The sequence below is a fragment of the Clinocottus analis genome, unplaced genomic scaffold, assembly GCF_023055335.1.
Source record: "Clinocottus analis isolate CAN_PGR_092001 unplaced genomic scaffold, fCliAna1.0.p SCAF_5, whole genome shotgun sequence".
Taxonomy (NCBI): Eukaryota; Metazoa; Chordata; class Actinopteri; order Perciformes; family Cottidae; genus Clinocottus; species Clinocottus analis.
Window position 1 is genome coordinate 1,626,628 of NW_027176207.1, and position 21,613 is coordinate 1,648,240.

Consider the following 21,613-nt stretch of genomic DNA (forward strand, 5'->3'; position numbering starts at 1 on the left):
ATGGGTTTTAAGTGAGGAGTTTGGTTTTTATTTTCGAAGGACACACCGCCATGCTTCTGTTGTCGTTTCGCCGCCTCTTGACCCACTTGATCGGATTACCCCTCCCCTGTATTCGGCCCCTCCTCCACCGTGGAGGGGATACGATGCGATAATAAAAAAAAAGGCGTGGTTGTTTAAATGTCCTCTCACGAAAGTAACCGAAACAAGAAATTCAGTAATTTTCCTCTGACTTACGCGTGGGCGCAACCTCGTGTTTATTTCATTTGATATAATGTTCAGATTGTGTTCAAAGCTAAAGCTTCTCCGTGTCGTCCACTGCAGACAGATCGTGTGTGTTGCTTAATCGTCGTGTGTGCATACACACAGTGTTGTGAAATATGAAACTCTCATCCCTTTCTCCTAGTTCTGAATTCTCCATTACATAAAGCTGCTTAGATTAGAGTCGAAAGGCCACTCATTCCTAGGGCTGAGTAAGAGCGTGGATAATCAAAGCAATATCTGCACTGATCAAATCATCGTGTTCACGTTGACCTTCCTTCCCAAAATATTTGAAGGGCTGTCTCCTGCAGAAAAGGCATGCACATTGTATCCTGAAGAGCTCGCGCTTTGTCAACATTATAATCAGAGGAGAATTGCACCACTACATTCCAGGCAATTTCAAAACTTGAGAGAACATGTTGGCAGTTGCCTATGTTTGCATGATGCGCTGCTAATAAACATTGATGGGCAGCAGAGCCACAGAAATCACAAACCTGGCCTGCATTTAGACTCCTGACCTCACACAACGCTCATTGCCATGAGCAAATATCTTTCCCCACTAAAAAGCAAATATACTTCTACTTACACACATTTATGATGATGAGGTCTTATTTTTTAGTTCTCTCTATTGATGCATGCAGTGTTATCATATACCCCAAATCTGAGCCCTATGGAGATGTTGTCATGTTGATTGATGTGTGAGATTATAAGACGTGCTCCAGGGCCGGAACACACTGGGGTCTGGACCTGCACGGGGCGCAAACCTGCACTGACCCTCTGCAACCAGCATGCAACCATCCCACAGCACAGCCTCCAGCGAGGTCATCACAATGCCTGAGGAGATATACACAAACATTCCCGGGGTGAAATGGCATCCGATCCGGCTCCACAGGGCGGCCTGTGTGATTTGAGAGCTGTGGGCTAACGCGAGAGTCCCGACAAGGGTGGCGGCGGGAGGGGTTGGGGGGGGGGCAACATCACTAAGTCAAAGGTAGTTTCCACACTTCTAAATTCAACATCCTTTCTTCAAAAACAAAGTTGAACCTTGCACTGGAACACAGTTAATAAGGTATAACATTCTCTGACTAACCCGCTCCGTCCAACAGGCGGGTTCACACGTACAAACCACCAAAGTGACACGGTGGCCTCTTGTGTTTGAAAAGTACATTGTTGAAATTCTGTTTTAGCGACGACTCTGAATATGTTTTTCAGAGTGTCTGATTTCACTTTGGTGTTGAAAAGTTTATGCAAACATTATTCAACTTTTCTACCTTTCCCTTCTATTTTACAAACGTAAAAACAAAAAACAGCGTTTTCTTTTGGTATTCTGAATATGCATTCACCGTCAGGGCAACTCGATACGGGGCTCAAACCCGACGAGAACTCGTTTAGACTTTTTACAACACTCGTCTGAGCGGGTCAGACCTGCAGCTGTTGGGTGGCCGACTCCCCGGTGCCCTCTCGGGCCTCCAGAGGGGCATCAAGGCTGGAGGATACGAGCCGGTCATGAGCTTGGCCCTAACAGGAGGTGGCCAGGAGCCTATCTGACGTCTCAATCTCCTCTGCCTCGGATCAGTGCTCCAGATGTATTATGTTTGTATTGTACCACATTCAGCAGATTTGGCTCTGGCAGTGGCACAAAGACTGCGGGCATGTTGTCCACCGCTGCATCTCAGTGCTGCGGCCTTTACTGTTCTGGGTTAGCTGTGCTTTAACCCTTCAGATGGGGGTCTTTCCCCAACACATCTCTGTAGATATTGAATCAGTTGTCAGCAGAAGATTATATCCCATCAGTTGACCATCCTCATGACAGGCCTTCACCTCATAATGTTTATTACCCCGTTTGCCAGAGAGCATGAGTGTTTTCTCCAAAATGTCAGCATGACGAAGCTGCCATGAAATGACACGGCACTTTACGGGAAATTAATACATATCACTCTTGGACATGACCCAATTTGCAAAGTGCAAACAGATAAGGCTCCTTATGAAAGCTGCTGTGTTGAGTTAATAGTTGTTGTTACTTCATGGTTGCACAGTTAAACAGCCATTAGTCATATCTCTGCTTAGCAATAAGGCTATTAGGCTGACGCTCATGTGTGCTATACAGCACATATGATTGCAGACTTACTTAAAGTTACACGTGTAATACGCGTCATAAAAGACATACCAGATATCTTTATCTCTGACTCTGAACCTGATAACTTTAGATTGATCACTGGTGTAAAGCTTTTGGTGTCACAAAGGTAACTTATGAAATACATTAAAAAAAAGTTCTGATTGTTTAAAGTTTTAAAAAAAAGAAAAAAAATCTTCAATTAGTTAAGTTCTGACTTTTTTGAACAGAGATTCTGAAAGATAATATTTGTCAAACATATTTAAAAAGAAACTACATTTTGTATGCTTTTCCACTTAAATTAAAGAATGAATGTGAAAAAAAGGAGACAATAATTCCAGCTTTATGAGTCTTCTAATCTACTCGTTTGGCCTTCAATAGTATTTTCTGTGTGAAGTATGTGATGGTAAAATATATTTCTTCCATAAGTTCAAGGTTGGAGAGGCCGAAACTGTGCTCCTCGTCAATTATCCTGAAATGTTGCTGCTATTCTCTTCAAAGCCTGGATACAGGATGTGGGTGGATAGATAAGTTTACACATCCTGATAAACTTAATTAATAGTTGGACCAAGAACATAAAACTTGGTTAGGTGATTAAAAATAAGCAAGCTTTGGTCCGCTTTAAGGGTTCATTTTCATTGGTTCTCTTTACATTTTTTTGTTTCGTTGTAAGACAGATAGGGAGAAACTTTTAAATATCAAGAAACAGACACAAGTCCGTGTGAGTCCTTTGCACAGTCACTGTGATACGTGCCTGTGGACACTGCTCTCCGCTTGCAGGCAAATAATCACACTTCACAACTTGTGTTCCACAGACTTTATTGTCTGTTGATCAGAAAGCTCAGATTACAATCCTCAGCTCTTCTGCCTCTGACCCAGTGACTCAGAAGATCATTTTTCACAACAAGTATGAGTATAATTATTAAAAAAAGAAAAAGACTGATGATAAACATTCATCTTTTATCATAAATAAATCCTGCACACCTCCCTCACAACCACAGGTGAGCTCATGCAAACCTTTACCTCAGAAGCAATGCTTCTGCTAAGCTAATCATTAAGGATAATAAAAGGGGAGGTTATATCACTCCGAGTCACTCAAATCCCAGACGACCTTTCCCTGGAGCTCGAGGAGCAGACATGGAGAAGCAGCTCAACCGACCGACGTGGAGCCGGCAGATAGAGTTCACCCTGGCCGGCATCGGCTGTGCCGTGGGCCTGGGCAACGTCTGGAGGTTCCCCTACCTCTGCTACCGGAGCGGAGGAGGTGAGACGCGTCGCTGACCTCCTCAAACTGACCTCTGAAGCTTTTACATATAAACCGGCTCCAGAAGTTAACGACCTGTTGTGATGCTGATTGTGTTGAAAAGTTGTTCTGAACTTATCTCTGTGTGCGCTTTGTGTGCGAGTGTATGTGAAAGGTTCTCTTTGTCTCACCTGATCCAGGATGTTTGGAGGACCCCTCCCCCCTGTTAAAGTTAAATATTAGAAGATACCATGAAACAGGAATGTGTGTGTGACGGTTGCGCTGCCATCACCTCCCTGCAGGTGCCTTTCTGGTGCCGTACCTGCTCATGCTGGTGGTGCTGGGGTTCCCTCTGCTGTACATGGAGCTGACTGTGGGTCAGTACACCAGGAGAGGGCCCGTCCACGCGCTGGCCAGCGTCTGTCCGCTCCTAAAAGGTTTTCATTCATTTGATTTCCCCCGCTTTCGCTGAACGAAGTACCAAAGTGACACGTTGGCTTCTTCTGTTTTCACAAATGCATCCTGTGTGTGTCCTCAGGAGTGGGCGTAGCGTCGGTGGCCATCTCCTTCATCATGTGCATCTACTACAACGTGGTCATCACCTGGGCCCTCTATTATCTCTTCAGCTCCTTCCAGGCGCCGCTGCCCTGGCAGAACTGCAACAACACCTGGAACACAGCCAACTGCTCCAGCCACGCCACCAACAGCAGCTCCTCCTCCACCGCCAGCCAGGAGTTCTTCAAGTGAGCTCTCCCCGGGTGGGGAATGAACGTGGGATTGTGAAACAAGACTAGATCATGATTAGATTGCAGCAGGATGACAGGACGGCAGCGAGGCTGCTGACACAGCTCCAGCGCTGCTGGTTTACGTTATTTAGACACAAGAGAATGAATTAGTCCCGAGAGGTGAAGGTTAAAGATGAGACGCGAACAGATCACGTCACTTTTAAACTTCATCAGTCGGCTTCATGTGTGTGTTGGTCTGCGGCGGTGGTTTACTCATTACCTTGTTATGAGTCAAGTTGTTAACTTCACTGTCCACTGAACAGTTCCACCTTAAAAATGCAAATCCAAATTCAGCATTAAGGTTGATAACAGATCTTGAGGTCCTTCCTCACCATGGCTGCCTGTACGCTATCGGGTTGGTTGGCCCGCATCCGTAGATTAAATCATTGGCACGTCCTTATTTATCAAACAATTCTTCATGCACTTCCATCTTATCTGTGTAAATGAATCCATCAGAAAAAGGCTGGAAGCTACCGTCTTCGCTCTGTGACAAATGCACAGGGCCTGCTCCTGCTGGCTGTCCCCAACGTCCGGATAGAAATGTGAAAAAGGGGTTTTAATGTTTGCTGCTCCTGCAGCCTGATGCAGACTGCTCTGCTGCTGCAGGAGCTGGTCTCTTAAAAACAGATTGAACGAGTTGGAGGAAGGTTCATCTGGTTGTAGATGTGTTGAAATGAAGAATGTGCATCTGTGTGAACTCTGATATGATGACTTGAGTCTATGCTGTGACCTAAACATGTCCTACACTGTTTTATCTGTTTGTCTGATTCTATGTGTTACTGCTGTCTTGGCCCGGACGCTCTTGAAAAGGAGATTTTTAATCTCAATGAGGCTTCCCTGGATAGATAAATAAACCTAATCCTGTAACTATTTGAGTCCTGGTGCAAAAGAGAGGCTGCTGGCCAACAAATAGAAACTGTCTTATAATGGAAGAAAAACACTGACAGGGAACAAAGACAGTATAAGACGTAGTGTGTTCAGTTTAGAACCGTAGTGTCAGACTCATGCGATCGTTTTAATACTCTTTTTTGTGTGTCTTTTTCAAAGGTACAAGATGCTGGAGCAGACGAGTGGAGTGGACGAAGCGGGAGTGGTCCGGTGGGAGCTTTTTCTCACCCTCCTTCTGGCCTGGGTCCTCATTTACTTTTGCATCTTTAAAGGGGTGAAGTCCACGGGCAAGGTGAGTGAGGACAGAGAGGAACTAAGGTCAGAGGTCAGGAGGCAGTCACCGAACGCCGACCCGTGTGTCTGCAGGTGGTGTACTTCACGGCTCTCTTTCCGTACGTCATCCTGATCGCTCTGCTCATCAACAACGCGCAGCTTCCTGGAGCTTCAGACGGAATATACTTCTTCATCGTGCCGGAGTGGGACAAGCTGCTGTCGGTGGAGGTGAGGAGAGGAGGCGAGGAGGAGAGGAGGCGAGGAAGTGGGAGTCTGCTGGTTTTGTCTGAAACGGGAGGGTAAGACATTGGAAACGTGGCTTTTGGATGATCTCCCCTCTGTGTGCGTCTCAGGTGTGGGTCAACGCTGCCGCTCAGATCTTCAACTCCATCGGGATCGGCTTCGGCTCCCTCATGGCCATGTCCAGCTACAACTCCTTCAACAACAACGTGCTGAAGTAAGGAGGCAGAGTCCTCAGACATGTTCTCCATCAGCGGTGACAGCAGTGATCACTGAGGCAATGCTCTCCCCACAGGGACACCCTGACCATCGCCATCATCAACTCCGTCACCAGCATCCTGGCAGGTTTTGTCATCTTCTCGGCTTTCGGGTACATGTCCCATCTGCAGGGCATCCCCGTCAGCGATCTGGCCGTGGACGGTAAGAAATATGACAAAACGGAGACAGAAAAGAACCTCCGGCTCCACGAGGATTGTTCTCATGCTCCGTGATGTTCGCCGTGAGGCCGGATAATTACTCATACGCATGTTTTGTTTTTAAAAAGGAAGCGAGAAAGAAAGAAAAATAATGTTTTTCCTCCGGGAGGGTCGGCAGTGTGATAAATCAGGAGCCAAGCAAAGCAACGCATCACGGTTCATTGTTATTGTTCTTTTATTTTTATGGGAAAGAGAAAGCAGAGCTGCAACCCAGTGAAATATGAGTCATAATACAGAGATACAATACATGCATTAATACTCATTTTTAAATGAGTATTAATTGCTGGTGACGTGAACTTTTCTGACAAATTGCAATGTTGTAGCAATGCATAGTGTATAAAGATACAATGAGCAATACTATTATCATATTTTTGTGTGATACTGTTACATCTTTTATATTTTGTGCCTCATTTAAAAAAAAAAATGTAATTTTGTGTGAGGTGGACGGAGCAAAATAATCTTTTCAATGTACAGAATAACTCTTGTATGTGCTTATGACAGTAAAAACATCTTGAATCTTATGAAAATATTATATTTTTGAAAAGCAAGTGGTGCATTATGACATTAATACCATCAACATACATACATTCTCCATATATTACTCTTTCCATGATTTCCATCAGCAATGAAACAGATCCTGTGTGTTTGTCACTTTCAGGTCCAGGACTGGTTTTTATTGTTTACCCACAAGCCTTTGCCAACATGCCAGTGTCTCAGCTGTGGGCTGTGATATTCTTCTTCATGCTGCTTTGCCTCGGGCTGGACAGCGAGGTAGCAACAGGACCGCCTCAGTGATACCAGCAGGATTACATGCAGCATCCTGCACAGGTGCAACGTGACTCTTCTTCTTCTTCTTCTTCTCCTTCCATGGTCAGTTTGCGATGGTCGAGGTGATGGTGACCAGTCTCATGGACGAGTACCAACATCGTCTGCTGGCTTTCTTCAAGCGGAAGGAGCTGTTTGTGCTGGCTATCTGTGCAGCGGCGTGCGTTCTGGGGATCCCCTGTGTCATGCAGGTACAGGCCGGCATCCACCGGATGAGCTCCAAGCCAAGTGTGTGACTCCCTGACCGGCGTGTCTCTCCTCAGGTGGGCATCTACGTGTTCCAGCTCATGGACCATTACACCGCCATCGTGTCCATCATGTTCCTCGCCTTCTTTGAGGTCATCGCCATCTGTTGGAGTTACGGTAAGCAAAGGTCGACCGATCCGTGTGATGTGCCAGACGCCTTTTTTTTTTTTTTTTACCCTTCGAGGACATTATGTAGAGGTCGCTCTCGATGCCAGACGTTGTAAGAGGTGTGCGTGTGCGCGGCTGTTAACTGAAGCAGCTGTTCACGTGCAGGAGTGAGCCGACTTTCAGACAACCTCCAGGAGATGACCGGGAAGAGGCCCAACATCTTCTTCAGAGTCTGCTGGCTGATAATCACCCCTGTGCTGATCACGGTGAGTCCACGTTCATTTAGACTTCTGGTTTCCTGAACCGACGCTGAGCTCTGAAAGTGTCACCTGACTGTTCATGTGTCTTCTGGAGGGCAGGTCATCCTGGTTTTCTCCATCATCCAGTTCAAACCGGCCCGCTATGAGGACTACGTCTTCCCGCCCTGGGCTCAGGGGGTCGGCTGGGTCGTCGCCATGGGCTCCATCATCTGGATCCCTTTGGGTGCCGTTCACACGTTGTGGGTGCTGCCGGGCTCGTTCGTGCAGGTGACACACGTTTGCTTTTTAACCTGTTGGGACCAATTTTGTCTCCAGATCTCTTTTTCGCTTTTTTGTATACCTGCAAAAAACACTTTTAAAAGATGTGTTGATGGTAACTATAAACATCCAGCACGATTCCCCAAAAAAGCCTCCTGGAGCGTCAATAAGACACCTTTTTGGAAAGATTAGGACCTAAAGAATCAGAATCGGCAGCAAATATCCCAATAAAACAAAGTCTTGTCCTGTTAGGAAGGAGTTTCAGTCAAAAAACTGTGTTGTTTGGTTCAAAAATGGAAAAATAATATGTATTTTAAGCCAAAAGATTGTCTGAATGGGGCATGCTGGGTATTAAAATGGGAGGATTTTCGCGCACGATTTCCAAAAGGTTAAATGTGTTTATTTCTCTCCAGTCAGAACGTTGGAGGTTCAGCAGTATTACCCTCGTGCACCTGTTGCTACGCCGATGTGATGATGTGTCGATGCATTTCTCCTGCAGAAACTGAAGCTGTCCATCACGCCGTACGCGCTGGAGAAAAAGCCCAAAATGCCGTACTATGAGAGGGGAGGAAGCCTCGCCGTCATCAGCGCCGACGTCGAGCCACCTGAGAAACCTCCGATTCAGACGAACCTGTGAAACAACAAGTCACTCACAAACGATTGTTGAAGCAAGCTCACTACAAAACAACGCATGTACGTGAGACAATGTGCTGCTGCACATCTGCCACGCAGACATAATGAAATGCACTTTTTTTGTGATCCTATTAATTTAATTTGTTGTTGTACTTCATGTAAATTGAGTTTTTGTTGCACTTCGAACCGTTTTGCAGATTTTTTGTTATGTGCAAAGACGTTAAAAGCGTTTGGAAGCCGTTGTCGACATGAACATCTTTAAGACAGAGCTTCAGACACACACACACACACACACACACACACACACACACACACACTCAACTTCGCTGAGGCTGCCATCTCTTGGCCGTGTGTGCTGATGCAGGCCTGAGTGGTGACAGATCTGAGGTCACATCCTGCGCTTGAGAGTTTAAACATAAACCACTGTGGAACAATTCATTTTTGCCGACTCATTTATTAGGTCAAACACAACTCGGGGCTCTCCTAATAAAGACGATACACCACGTGGTAAACGGGGTCATGCAGTAACTCTGTGTCATGCCGGTTGTAATAAAAGCCTGACACAAAGTCCACAGCTTGTGATTCCTCTGCTGAACAGAACACACACGATCGTCCACTTCTGGGCAATTCTTTTTTATTTATTCATTGAAAGGAGAAATCTCCCCTGTGAGGTACACATTTCTAGGGTATACATGTACACAGAGTTAGTGTCGTCCCCTACATAAGTTGCCAGTGTCTTATTCTTGCAATTCCTCATAAATGGATCCAAAGTGCAGAGCGACTGAACACACACAGGCAAGACGAGGTGGATATTAAAACCCCGAGTGCTTCCCCGGCCCGACACTCATGAGGTGGAAGCCAAAGGATGACTGAGTGTTAGTGACAACACACGGTGGGTGAGCGCGTCAGCACGGACAGACTGGTGTTAGCTACAGTGGGTGAGACGGAGCGCTGTGGTTAGTGTGCATGAGACCACATCTAGCTATGATCAAGAGTTAAAACATTTATTAAAAAAAAAGAAGATTTAAACCAAAAAAAAAAATCGTCACATAAACAGCAATTACTCTCTCCGTTTAATTTCAAAAAGATATGTCATGTGACCTACAAAAACAGAGACGAAACATGTGCAATCGATGGCGTGCTCCTCCCTCTGAAGCGATGCTCGTGGGGATGACCACGCGGCTCGGCGGCGGCGGCGCTCTCTCCTTCGCCGTTTGTCGCGGCCGTCGGTTGGAGTCGGCTCAGCTCCACAAACACCAGGTCGCTGCATTCAGTAGTATTTTTTTTTTCCCGCGATGGTTTTTACAAAGTCCACGCCCTTTAATTTCCTCGCACAGCCTCCTTAAGGCTCAAGCCCTCTTTGACCACGACCCTGCAGATCCAACACAGCTGTAGTTGATTTGTTTGAACCCTCCTCCTCCCCTTCCCCCTCCCCGCCCAGCAGAGGTCGCCATGGAGTCGCCATGGCTGCCGTCGGGTCTGCTCCTCCTGCAGCTTCCTGTTCCACCGCTATGACGCCTGCTCCACCGGCCTCATCTGCACGTCTCCAATCTGGTGAGAAACAAAAAAAAAAAGAGAAATCAAGACGGAGATGTAGCAGCTGAACGCCAGAGCCAGAGAGAGAGAGAGAGAGAGAGAGAGAGAGGGAGAGAGAGAGACAGAGAGGGAGAGAGAGAGAGAGAGAGACATACCTGGACATGAGGAGGGGCACTGAGGACGAATGTGACAGCGCTGGCGATGTCTTCTGCTTTCAAACACTGAAAAGTGAAGAAAGGCCGTGTTACTGGTGCAACGGCACTCTGGTGTGTTCACTGTGTGCATCGCCTCTCCAGCGGCCGCTCTTACTTTCATGCTCTCGTACACTGCAGCCGCTTTCTCCGGATCGCTGTTGTGGTGCCGGAAGGCAAACTCGGTCTCGACTATTCCAGGAGATATACACTGCAGGGAAGGGGAGGCACGCTCACATTTGCTGCTCACACGGCGACAGGTTGTGGAAAAGCTGCAGCCTGAGCCGCCCTGCAGAGCAGAGCAGAGCAGCTGGCTTACCGTGGCTCTGATGTGGGTGTTTGCTTCTCGCAGCTCTTGCCGGATCCCCTCGGTCAAAGCGGTCACCGCGTATTTAGTGGCACAGTAGAAATGCTCGTCGGCGCTCGGCACCACTCGGTGGCCGCCCATACTGTGAGGAAGAGGAGGAGGAGGAAGAGGAGGAGGAAGAGACGCGTGAGATGGTGACAGCGTTACTTTAACCAACGTCAGCCAGAGCTGGAGAGGGGACACTTTTCAACCCGGGAATTTCCGGCTCAAGACCAGCCCACTTTTTCCATGGAAGTGGAAATTGGATAAATGAAGCAACAGTTCTGCTCTTACTATCCTGTATTTATTTGTATTAATACCAGGGTCCAACAAATAATGTAAAGGTTAAATACAACAATAATAATCCACTTAAGATGAGAAGTGAACAAAAAATATTCCACAAGGATAGGTTGATAAATGAACAAAAGCAGAAATAAATAAATAAAACATTTGCAACATATCCCACTCTTCAACAAAGATGCATATTGAACTGTTCACTGTGCAGTTGTGAACAGCACCAGCAGCACCAGTAACCGCCTCAGCACTGCACTGGTTTCAGCCACTGGATCTAGAACTGTGTCGTTGTTTACAGACATCCTCAGTCAGCTTACATGTAATAATGATATTCATAACTTCACAATTTCTAATATAATAACTGCTATAAAAACAGATGCTTAAACTTGTAAAGTAAAATTACAACGCATTCTTGTTAAGCTACAATGTAATAATGATATTCATAAATTCACAATATTTAAACAGGTATAAAAACAGATCGTTATATTTGTAAAGTAAAATTACAAGACAGTCTTGTTCAGGCTTCACTTGCTTTACTACAACAAGACTCACATGTCACAGGAACATGTGGCCCACATATGAAGTTCATAGCTCCTTTATTTATATTTTTATGATTTTTTATTGACAAGTCGCCCATTTTTTACCGGATTTTGAGCCTTTTGTTAAACGAACCCTTTCATACCTGTTTTGTTTCATGAGTTCTTTCGGGTGAAATAAAAGAAGAGTACTTCAACTTGCCTTGTATTGTTGTATTTTAATATATATTGCGATGAGAAGTATATTTGATCAGGTACATTATATCGACGTTAGTAATAGTGCGACTATTTTTAACGTGACTGTTCTCGGGTTAATGAGCTCTACTTGCATACTTCCTCACGAGTCACATTCATTTGTAAGGTTGAACATGATATTCAGCGTCTCAATGAGCTGCGCAGGCCACAAATAGACAGTTGAATCAATTAATAGATCCGTAAAATTCGGCGACAGGGTTACAATAGATCCTCACAACGGGCTTTACGGATTTAAACCACCTTGAACAAACTGGCCGAGGTATTTTCAGAACAATCCATCCGTTTGTTCTTGGATCCACAAAAGGTGTAGCTTACCTGTTAATATTGATGATGTGGCCGTCGTCCACATTCCTCTCCTTCATTGATTTGTACGCCTCTCGGGTGCAGATGGACAAGGCCAAGACGTTCACCTGCAGGGAGCAGAGACAGACATCAGCTGAGCTCCATCGATCCATGTGTGCGCGACCGGACATGTTGGCCATATCTCAGAGCAGCATGTGACGAAGGTGAACCAGCCGACTGATGCTCACGGGGACCGGCCGAGCCGGACCGTCCCTGTAAGCCGCCCCCGTGGTGACACTGAGAGACGGCAGGTTGAAGATCGGGGGGGGGGGGGGGAAGTGACCAAACAAGGTCAGCGTACAGATTAAACACAGGCTAAAAATACACCGCTGTACACATTCATGCGGGCTGCCATGACAACAGATGGACGAGCGTTACGAATGCAGGAGGAGGGGGGGGGGATGTAGAGAGGGGGGGGGGGGGGGGGCTTCAGTGGTCAAGAGCTCCATGAATCACAATGTGAGGTTTAAACAAGAGAAATACTGCTGGCTTTCATTAGTGGGCCTCTGCTGTGCTTCTCTTCAGAGCCAATGAAGCAGCCTCTGTGAGGGGAGGGGATCTGAGTGTGTGTGTGTGTGTGTTTCTGTGTGTGTGTGTTCTGTGTGTGTCCGCCTGCACATTTCTGCTTTTTCTTTTACTCCGACGCTCTACAAACGCAACACTTCCACTCACACTGGACGACTGTTTCAGCTCCCTCTGCTTCTTCTGGTGGAGTCGAGCGCCGTTAAAAAAACAATATGACATAAACGGAAGAGCATCAATCTCACCGACTCCACTCCAGATGCACGCGAGGCTTGTTCCAGCTGGGTATGCACTCCCGTTCAAACGCTTAGGGTCATTTAGAAATGTCCTTTTCAAATGAAGATAACATTCAATTAACCATAAATACCCTCTGAAATATCCACAGAGGTGTATAGAGGCCCATTTCCAGCAGCTATCAGTGTTCTGATGGTACATTGTGTTTAGAAGACTAATGGATGAGTAGAAAACCCTTAAACCCTTGTGATGATGTCACACAGCTGAAAACAGCTCTGCCGGTGAGAGAAGCTATAAAACTGTTCTTCCTTTGAGCTGGTTGAGGGTCTGGAGCTTCACATTTGTGGGTTCATTAACTCTCAAAATGTCCAGAAGAAGAGAACGCTCATGTGAAACTCTCCAGTCTGTTCTTGTTCTTAGACATGAAGGATATTACATGAGAGAACTTGCCAAGAAACTGAAAATGTGTCTGGGTTTAAGCTTTTGAACGGGGGTGTGTGTTTGTGTGTCTGTGATGCTCCACCCACGTCGATCATGTTCCTCCAGCCCTCCGTCTTCCCGCTGAGCAGCGGCTCGCTGTGGGCCAGCCCGGCGTTGTTGATGCACACGTCCACGCCCTTGTGCAGCGTCTTGATGGCCGAGAACATGGAGAGGATCTCCTCCTCGTTGGACAGGTCACACTTGTAAGGGATCAGCGTGCCGCTGTAGCCGGCGCTCTGACATTCTGCTGCCAGCTTCTGGAAAACAAAAACACACACACACACACTAAAAAAAGAAATCGGGACTCAATTCAACAAACACTTGCAAGAGAATACAACAAACACAAAAGATACCGGCACAACAAGTTGCGATACATTGATCACCAGGAGCGAGACGCTGTGAGGCAAGAGTTAGGAATGATTAACCCGCAGCATCGTGGTTAAGATAGAGATAAACGCTCGACCCGCTCAGACACGACAGGGAGAGCCCGCGGCCCTGAAATCAACACATCTGATGATCAGTGGAGCAACAAACGCTGCTATCCGAGGACGCCTTGCACCGGATGACAAAATGCACCTTGAGTTAAATTCCACTTTCGACTAAAATCCTAAATCATGATGAGAAGAAGCGAGCGAGGGGATGTAGTGAAGCAACAAACTAACGACAGAGCCTGTGACCTGCAGTCACCAGAGCATTTTGTGAGGACATATTTTGGATCTTGGTCTTATTTGATGAACATTTCAACCATTTCATTTATTATTCTGAGCCAATGCAACAACAGTGTATTGTTACTATGAGTGAACTATTTCAAGTTTATTTAAAGGATTTCGCTTCCCCTGGTTGGAAATCACTGCCAGAACCAATAATACATCCAATTCAGTTTATTTTATATCACCCCAATCACAAATAATATTAAAAATTGTATTTATAAAACACATTTCACAGACAAAGAGGTCACAAAGTGCTGTGATTAAAAACACAGTAAAAAAGACATTAAAAGATGGAGCAGCAAAAAACACAAGAAAACAAATAAAAACAGATAAACGCAGGTCATGAAGTGGTAAGTGTTTAAACAAACGCCAGCATGAACACACGAGTCTCAGATAAGACTCTCTACCTGCACACATTTAGTTTGCTGAGTCTGTGATGTCTTTAAAAAACAACTCCAGTGTTGAAAAGCTCAGGAGCTGCTTCCTCTCAAGCTGAGGACGGACAGGAGATTGAACTGGTTGGACCAGTATAATACAAATACACATTAATCTCCGAGGCCTTTACAGTCTGCACAGACTTCTCTGGCCCTGGACCTCACACCGGATCAGGGAAAACTCCCCCAACATGTGTAGTTTGATCTCAAACCCGCGTGAGGAACCATCGCAGGCCTCTGCAGACGCACCGCCTGCTGCACGACCTGTAACGCGCTGACTTCAGAGCATGCGACACATTCATGGTGTGGATGTCGAGACCTGAATCGTGCTTCACGGGCAGGAAGAAGCACGTCGTGAAGTAAGCCGGTAAATCACAGCGCACAATGATGAGCACGCTGTTTTTGTGGCGCGACTAATCCCAGAGATGAGGCGGCGCGACCCGATGCCTCCTAAGCACCTGAGATTTGGCGACAGCTTATACGGCCGGAATATAAACGAAGAGAGCAGCAAAGCGAGCGGAAGAGGACGGCAATCGCTCACCGCCTGGAGACGTGTGGATCAATGTGAGTGATGCTGGGGGATTTTTTTTGTTTCTGACATCTGGACATCAGTAGCGGATCTGCAGCGTGAAGTCGCTGCTGCAGACGATCCTGAAGGGAAGTATACTGGTGTGAAGCCGGATTTTTGTAATCAGGATGAAATTGGATCATTTAGGCTTTTTAACCAAAACATGTAATAAAGCGAAAGCGTCCCATCTCACACTGCGAGTACGCAGATTCCCTTTGCTCTTCTTCTAAGCTGTTTAACTGGGATTATCCAGAGTGAAGGCATTACCCGAATAAAGCTGTCAAAATGCTAAAACACTGAAAACACTCGTCTCATCTGTAAAGACTTAAAACCAGCCCCCTGTGGCCGTGTCGGTGAATCGTCCCCTTCAGCCCGTCACCCTGAATGCGAGGCTGTGATCCAGACTTTAAAGTATCTGAACCGCCTTCAGACCGAAGATCTCCACTGTGCACGATGTGCCGGCTCTCCGGCAGACAGACCAGTGACTTCTTCATTCAGAAAGGAGGTAAAAACATAGAGGGGAAGCCACGCCGGCCTTTTGTTTTTTCGGAGGGGAATTAATCGTGTTTCTGAGGTTCAAAGCGGGAGCAGCGGAGCCAACGGGCTGTGATCTCGGTCCAGCGACAGGAAGTCTCCGGCTGTGAATCTCTGCGTGTGTGTGAGCTCCGGCACCGGCTCCGCCTCCACGGCCGGTACGAGCCCTCGCAGCGGCCACGCCCACGCACTGCAGCACCCTGCAGCACCCTGCACTGAAGCAGCACCCTGCAGCACCCTGCACTGAAGCAGCACCCTGCACTGAAGCAGCACCCTGCGCTCCAGCACCCTGCAGCACCCTGCAGCACCCTGCACCGCAGAGCAGGCAACAGCAGCGTCGCCCTCACACGATGCATTCATCACAAAACCAAGTGAATACGCCGGAGGTCTGCAGGTGATGCATGTTGGGTGTCACACCTCTTTAAGACGAGGGAGAAAGAAAAGACCCGGCTGAACATATCTCTGTTTTTTCCCTCTCGTTGCACCTTCACAGTCTGGACTACTTGGTCTACTAATCTCATTTCTTTTGACATACAAAGCATATTTCCATATCAACTGCGTTATCAGTTGCTCTCACATGGTTGTGTCCGTGCGCACATGCGTACACAGAGCTCTGCAACTCAAACAAAATCACTGTTTGCTGTTACCCAGACAGTCTCGATAAGGCCGACACCGAAAGATTAAACACAACAACAAAAATGGTACAATTTAAAAGAGAAATGATGTTACAACCGGCCATAAAGCCTTTCCATGTCCCTGTAATGGGTGTGCACACACCCACGCGGCACTCTGACATGTTTACATGCCGACATGGTCGCATTCACGGCCCATAAGCCCTGCAGGGGGCGGTTATGTAACCTCCACAATGCATGGGAGACTATTGTCCCGCACCACGCTCATCAATCATTCACCCGCTCACGTGGAACTGCTGTAAATGGACCGGGAGGAACAACTCGCTGGAGAAGGAAAAAAATGAAGATGCCAAAACGCTAAAGGCAGACGAGAGCTAAGTGGTGAGCCGGATCAATAGCACGAGGCGGCGGCCGCGAGCAGAGAGAGATGAGGAATTAGATTTGTCTCAGGTTGACGTCTCGCAGACAAGAGATGGAGTTTTATGCCCCTGTGGCCCCTCTTATTGTCTGAAAAGACTGCAAGGAGCCTCAAAGAAATAATCCAAAAAGTGTAATGCAGCCAACGCTGAGCAAGAAAACACAACTAAAAACTCCCCCTCTTAATCGCCGCTGTGCAAACTCTTAAGTACCTGTGACACACAAAACTATTTTGCCTGTCAAAATGCATCCTCGTCCTCATTACCGAGGCTGTTGTCCAGCGGAGGGGCCGGGTTGTTGGCCACAAAGTGAAACACAAGGCGAGGGAGAGGCAGGAAACATCAACGCTGATCACAACACAGTGTGTGTTGCTCTGTGTGGAGGAGAGCAGCAGCGCAGGAGAGACAAGATCACATGACTTTAAGAATAATTTAGAGACGATATCGTCACGAAGACGCGAAGGAAGCGACAAAGAACTGTGTTTAGAGACCGAGTTGAACACGTGAAGTGGAAAACACACAAACATGAAGCCCTCTGAGAAACACTTCACTGTGTCGCTCCCGTCCAGCTGAACGACCACGGCGTGACAGAAAAACAGCAGGATCCTATTGATCGTGGGGGTCAGAGGTGAGAAGGTTAAAGGGGAGATTAGTTGATTTAAAATGGACGGATCGTTTCGCCACAAAGAACACAACTTTAACTCGATTTAATGTGCTCATACGTCGTTTTTAGACACAAACCATTCATTATGAAACAAAAAGCATTAAAAGAAACGACTGATGGACTAAAGAAATCGTAGTGGACTCCGACCAAAACGACAGGTCAGTCCACTAACGGAGTAAAAGTCGTCCGTGTCACATTACTGCAGCGGCACTGAAAGAGGTCCAAAGGTCCGACGCGGAGGTTTTACAGCACTTCCTTCTCATCAAGACAAAGAGATAAGGAAAATAATGACACTCTTTGTTGTCAACGACACTCATTGACAGACTTCTGAGCTCCACTCAAGCACTACATTTTAACCTTTCACCCAAATGACCTTTGAACCTGAAACACGAGGCCTGAGTAAATAAAATAAAAACCTAACATTGTCCGTGACAACAGTTAAAGGCTCGTAGGATCCTGAGACGGGCCGCCGGGTGTTGTTGTGCAGCAGACTGGTAGAACCGGTGCGGTGGCATTTTATTTTCCCAAACAAAGTGTTTTAAATCAGGAAGAAGCGGCAGCACTTCATCTCCAGCGAGACACGAGGATAGCACGTCTGTCTGCGATACGTCCAAAGATGAATTACAGGAACACAGCAGCCTTTTTCATCACATATTCACATGGGCATGTATATGAGCTGTATATTGTTATGTATTGTTTTTTAAAAGGCTCTGTAGTTCTCTTGTTTGTAGTTCAAACATGCTGAGTGACGACGCGTCCTTCTGTTGCACCAGCATCCATCATGTGTCTCATGTGATGAGGGATTCCTGCACCTGACGCCGGCCGTCTGTCCAGCAGCTCTGGCTCTCATGGCGCGGGACAAGGCGGGCCGTAGAGGGCCGTAGAGGGCCGTAGAGGGCCATGGAGGGCCGTAGAGGGCCGTAGCGGGCCATAGAGGGCCATGGAGGGCCGTATACGGCCATAGCGGGCCGTAGAGGGTCATAGCGGTTCGTAGAGGGCTAAAGAGGGCCATAGTGGGCCGTAGAGGGCCGTAGCGAGTCGTAGAGAGCCATAGCGGGTCGTAGAGGGCCGTAGAGGGCCATAGCGGGTCGTAGAGGGCCGTAGAGGACCATAGCGGGCCGTAGAGGGCCATAGCGGGCCGTAGAGGGCCATAGCGAGCCATAGAGGACCATAGCGGGTTGTAGAGCGCCAAAGAGGGCCATAGAGGGTCGTAGAGGGCCGTAGAGGGTCATAGCGGTTCGTAGAGGGCTAAAGAGGGCCGTAGAGGGCTGTAGCGAGTCGTAAAGAGCCATAGAGGACCATAGCGGGTCGTAGAGCGCAAAAGAGGGCCATAGAGGGCCATAGCGGGTCGTAGAGGGCCATAGAGAGCCGTAGAGGGCCATAGAGGGCCATAGAGAGCCGTAGAGGGCCGGAAAGTATCATAGAGGGCTGGAAAGTATCATAGAGGGCCGGAAAGGATCAAATAGGACCGTAGAGGGCCGTAGCTACGAGCCGCAGCATTATGCATGCTGCGTCTCAGACAGCGACGGCCTCGAGCAGGGGGCAAAACCAGACCGTCGGCCGCGTCCAAAATGAAAAACCTTTGCAAACCGCGCCAGCCAGAGCTCGGTCCTTTCAGCTCGTGAGCTTAGAATAACCATAAAATGTTTCCAAACATCCAACAAACACCCAGCAACTAATCCAATTTGGCCACAGTCGAAGTGACAACAATCCAATTTGCATTCTTCCTCGTCAAGCCCCCCCCCGCTTCTCCTCTTCCTCCCTCCCTTTCCTCAACTTGGCGAACCCGACTCGTCTCCATGCTCGTGTTGTAGACTCAGAAGGCTTTCACCGTCCAGAGCTTTCCTTTGCACTCTGCTTAGTCTCCGTTACAAATAAACATTCAATAACAAGCGCCGGCCTGCTCCTGCCGCTGCACTTACTGTCTGTACGGTGACGTCTCCCCCCTTCCCTCCCTTCCCTCCCTTCCCTCCCCCTCCACAACGTACATCTGAGGCCTCCGCTGGCGCATGCAGACGCAGGAGATTTCCATAAAGACTTCAACAGGACGGGACAGGAAGCGCCCCACCTATCGCAGCAGGAGGCCCGAGGGGGACGGAGGGGGAATTTGTCAATGCCGGTAAACTTCACACCTGCACAGGTGACGAGCAGGGAGAGGACGGCGCAGCGCGAGAAGCTCACAGGGGTCACCGGGCTGCCGGGCCCAATCAGACTGTACATCAGAGAGGAGAGGCCCCGGGGATTTGGTGGAAGTAATTAAAAAACGCTTCCGACATGAGCGACGGGTGGAAAATGAAGTGAGTGTGTGCAGAGTAATACAGGAGAGAGACAACAACTCTCGCAGACTACAGCGAGGAGAGATGAAGGAGGGAGACATCTCATCCGCCTGCTCGTGAGGGCGAATCAATCCGTCCATCAAGCCTACAAATCACACTCCCTGCACAAATTGCACATGAGTCTGTCAACTTGGAAAGAGGCTGGAAGTGATGTCGAGGTGACGACGTGCCGAGGTCAGAGATGCACGAGACTGATTTCTCATCAGCATCGTCTTCCCTCGTGTCATGAATCCCCGTCTCGATACCCAGAGAGTCACCGACCTCCTCGGGCCGCCGCTTTGTGAGGACTCGCACGTGAGGGAAACGCTGTGGTTTGTCGCGTCGGTGACTGATTATTAGTCAGGTGTACGTCTTAGTCAGCTTAAGTGGAAATAAAAAAACCATGCAGTCAGTGGAAAAGCTTTCTGCATGGGTGAGACAACAGCCTGGGAGGTAACGCGATGAGATCAGGAGAAAATGGACACGGGTGAAATGAAAAACTGTGCAGGTGAAGATGGCGGCGCTGCGATCGGTGTCAGATGACGCGGCAAGAAAAGCCCGTCATGACCGGACGATTATTCATACTGTACATCGGATAAATGGGGTTTTACAATATAGAACGATTCAACAACCACCTCAATCTACATTTTGCACATCACAAAACTGAACTAAAAACAGAAAAACAACTCTATAAAGAAGCACAAAGACTAAAAGAGAGACAGAAACACAAAGTGAGGCAGAGGTTTGAGACAAAGAGAGTAAACCTGTCTGACCCGACCCACTTCGAATCCTGTCTGGAGTGATATCTTTTCACCGCGAAGTCTCAGGACGTCCAGACGCAGCGCGCAGGGAGGTGCTGCAGACGCGTCGGGTTTGCAGGCGAGCGAGACGCTGATTGTCTTTTATGGTGTCGCCTCGGCTTTTGAAGCATGACTGAGCGCCTTTTACCTCCTGGAGAACGGGCAGCGAGTCGAAGTTGTTCAGCCAAAAGGTCTTAAATTAACCTCCTGGCTCACACCGGCTTCAAGTTTGGATGCAGACTGAACTCAAAGCGCAGAGCCTCCTGCTTTGTGCGGCGCTGCATTAAGAGGCAGCCAATCGGGAACTTTGACAAAACTTTAAAAAAATAAATGAAAAAAATAAAACATGCAAAGACCTGAAACCTAATCAGACCGATGTATTCAAACGGCCGTCAGTACCGAGCGTCCGGAGTAATGGTTATATTATGTTTTGAACCTTAAGTTTATTGTAATTCTGTGTAAAGAGGACCGAGCAAAATAATCTTTTCATTGTATAGAATAACTGTTTTCTGTGCATATGACAGTAAAACATCTTGAATCTTTTCCACATTTGTCTTTATTGTTGAGCGGAAATGATTTGACGTAAATGATCTCCTTTGGACATATTTCATGCAGATTATCTTTACCAATCTCTTGCTAACCTCAACCACAAATCTGTTCAGTATTAAAAAAAAACACACACACAAATTATGTTTGCTAAATTTATCTGATCTAAAATTGCTGCAGCCAAAAGCTTTGAATGTTGACAGATGCGGCCTCGCGGCACCCAGGACATGTCTGTTTCACTTACAACACAAAAAGATGTGTTTTCGCTCCACAGAGGCAGATGTTCTGTCTGCCTTTGGGACGACTTGACAATGAAGAACCTTGATAGAAAAGTATTTCTGCCTTTGGAGCATTGAATCATTCAAAGTCATGCTGCGTGAAGATCGTAGATGTACGAGGTTATTGACCCGTGAAGGAGGAAGAACTATGCTTTGATGTTTGTCGGCCTGCAAGCACGACGACGCAAACTCTACTCTCCAGGAATCACTGAATGCAAAAGATGGCAAATTAATTGGATTGATCACAAAACCCCATCCTCTGCCTCTCCTGCAGCCCTGACCTGCACATCATGCAAACACATACAAGTACAACAAGCAGCCGGCTCTTACTCACACCGATGAGCACTCACAACAGCAGCTGTGATGCTGATGGA

The 21,613-nt window shown here is 47.4% G+C and overlaps 2 protein-coding genes across 2 annotated transcripts in view; one reads left to right on the plus strand and one right to left on the minus strand.

Moving 5' to 3' along the window:
• On the plus strand, window positions 1-9,117 carry si:ch211-283g2.1 (sodium- and chloride-dependent GABA transporter ine). Its single transcript, XM_068600090.1, has 14 exons — window positions 1-11; window positions 3,478-3,635; window positions 3,917-4,051; window positions 4,153-4,357; window positions 5,447-5,579; window positions 5,654-5,788; window positions 5,914-6,017; window positions 6,096-6,220; window positions 6,935-7,047; window positions 7,152-7,292; window positions 7,365-7,464; window positions 7,621-7,721; window positions 7,815-7,982; window positions 8,473-9,117. Exons 1-14 carry the CDS (start codon window positions 1-3, stop codon window positions 8,608-8,610), a joined length of 1,767 nt encoding a protein of 588 aa, XP_068456191.1. The 3' UTR covers window positions 8,611-9,117.
• The window catches only part of dhrs11a (dehydrogenase/reductase 11a), a 16,218-nt gene continuing 3,645 nt past the window's right edge, over window positions 9,041-21,613 (minus strand). Inside the window, exons 2-7 of the mRNA XM_068599728.1 lie at window positions 13,390-13,599; window positions 12,080-12,174; window positions 10,653-10,782; window positions 10,452-10,544; window positions 10,298-10,363; window positions 9,041-10,157 (exon numbers count right to left, since the gene is read on the minus strand). Of these exons, the coding sequence (XP_068455829.1) occupies window positions 10,116-10,157; window positions 10,298-10,363; window positions 10,452-10,544; window positions 10,653-10,782; window positions 12,080-12,174; window positions 13,390-13,599 (636 nt within the window). The 3' untranslated portion in view covers window positions 9,041-10,115. The remainder of the gene's footprint in view (window positions 10,158-10,297; window positions 10,364-10,451; window positions 10,545-10,652; window positions 10,783-12,079; window positions 12,175-13,389; window positions 13,600-21,613) is intronic.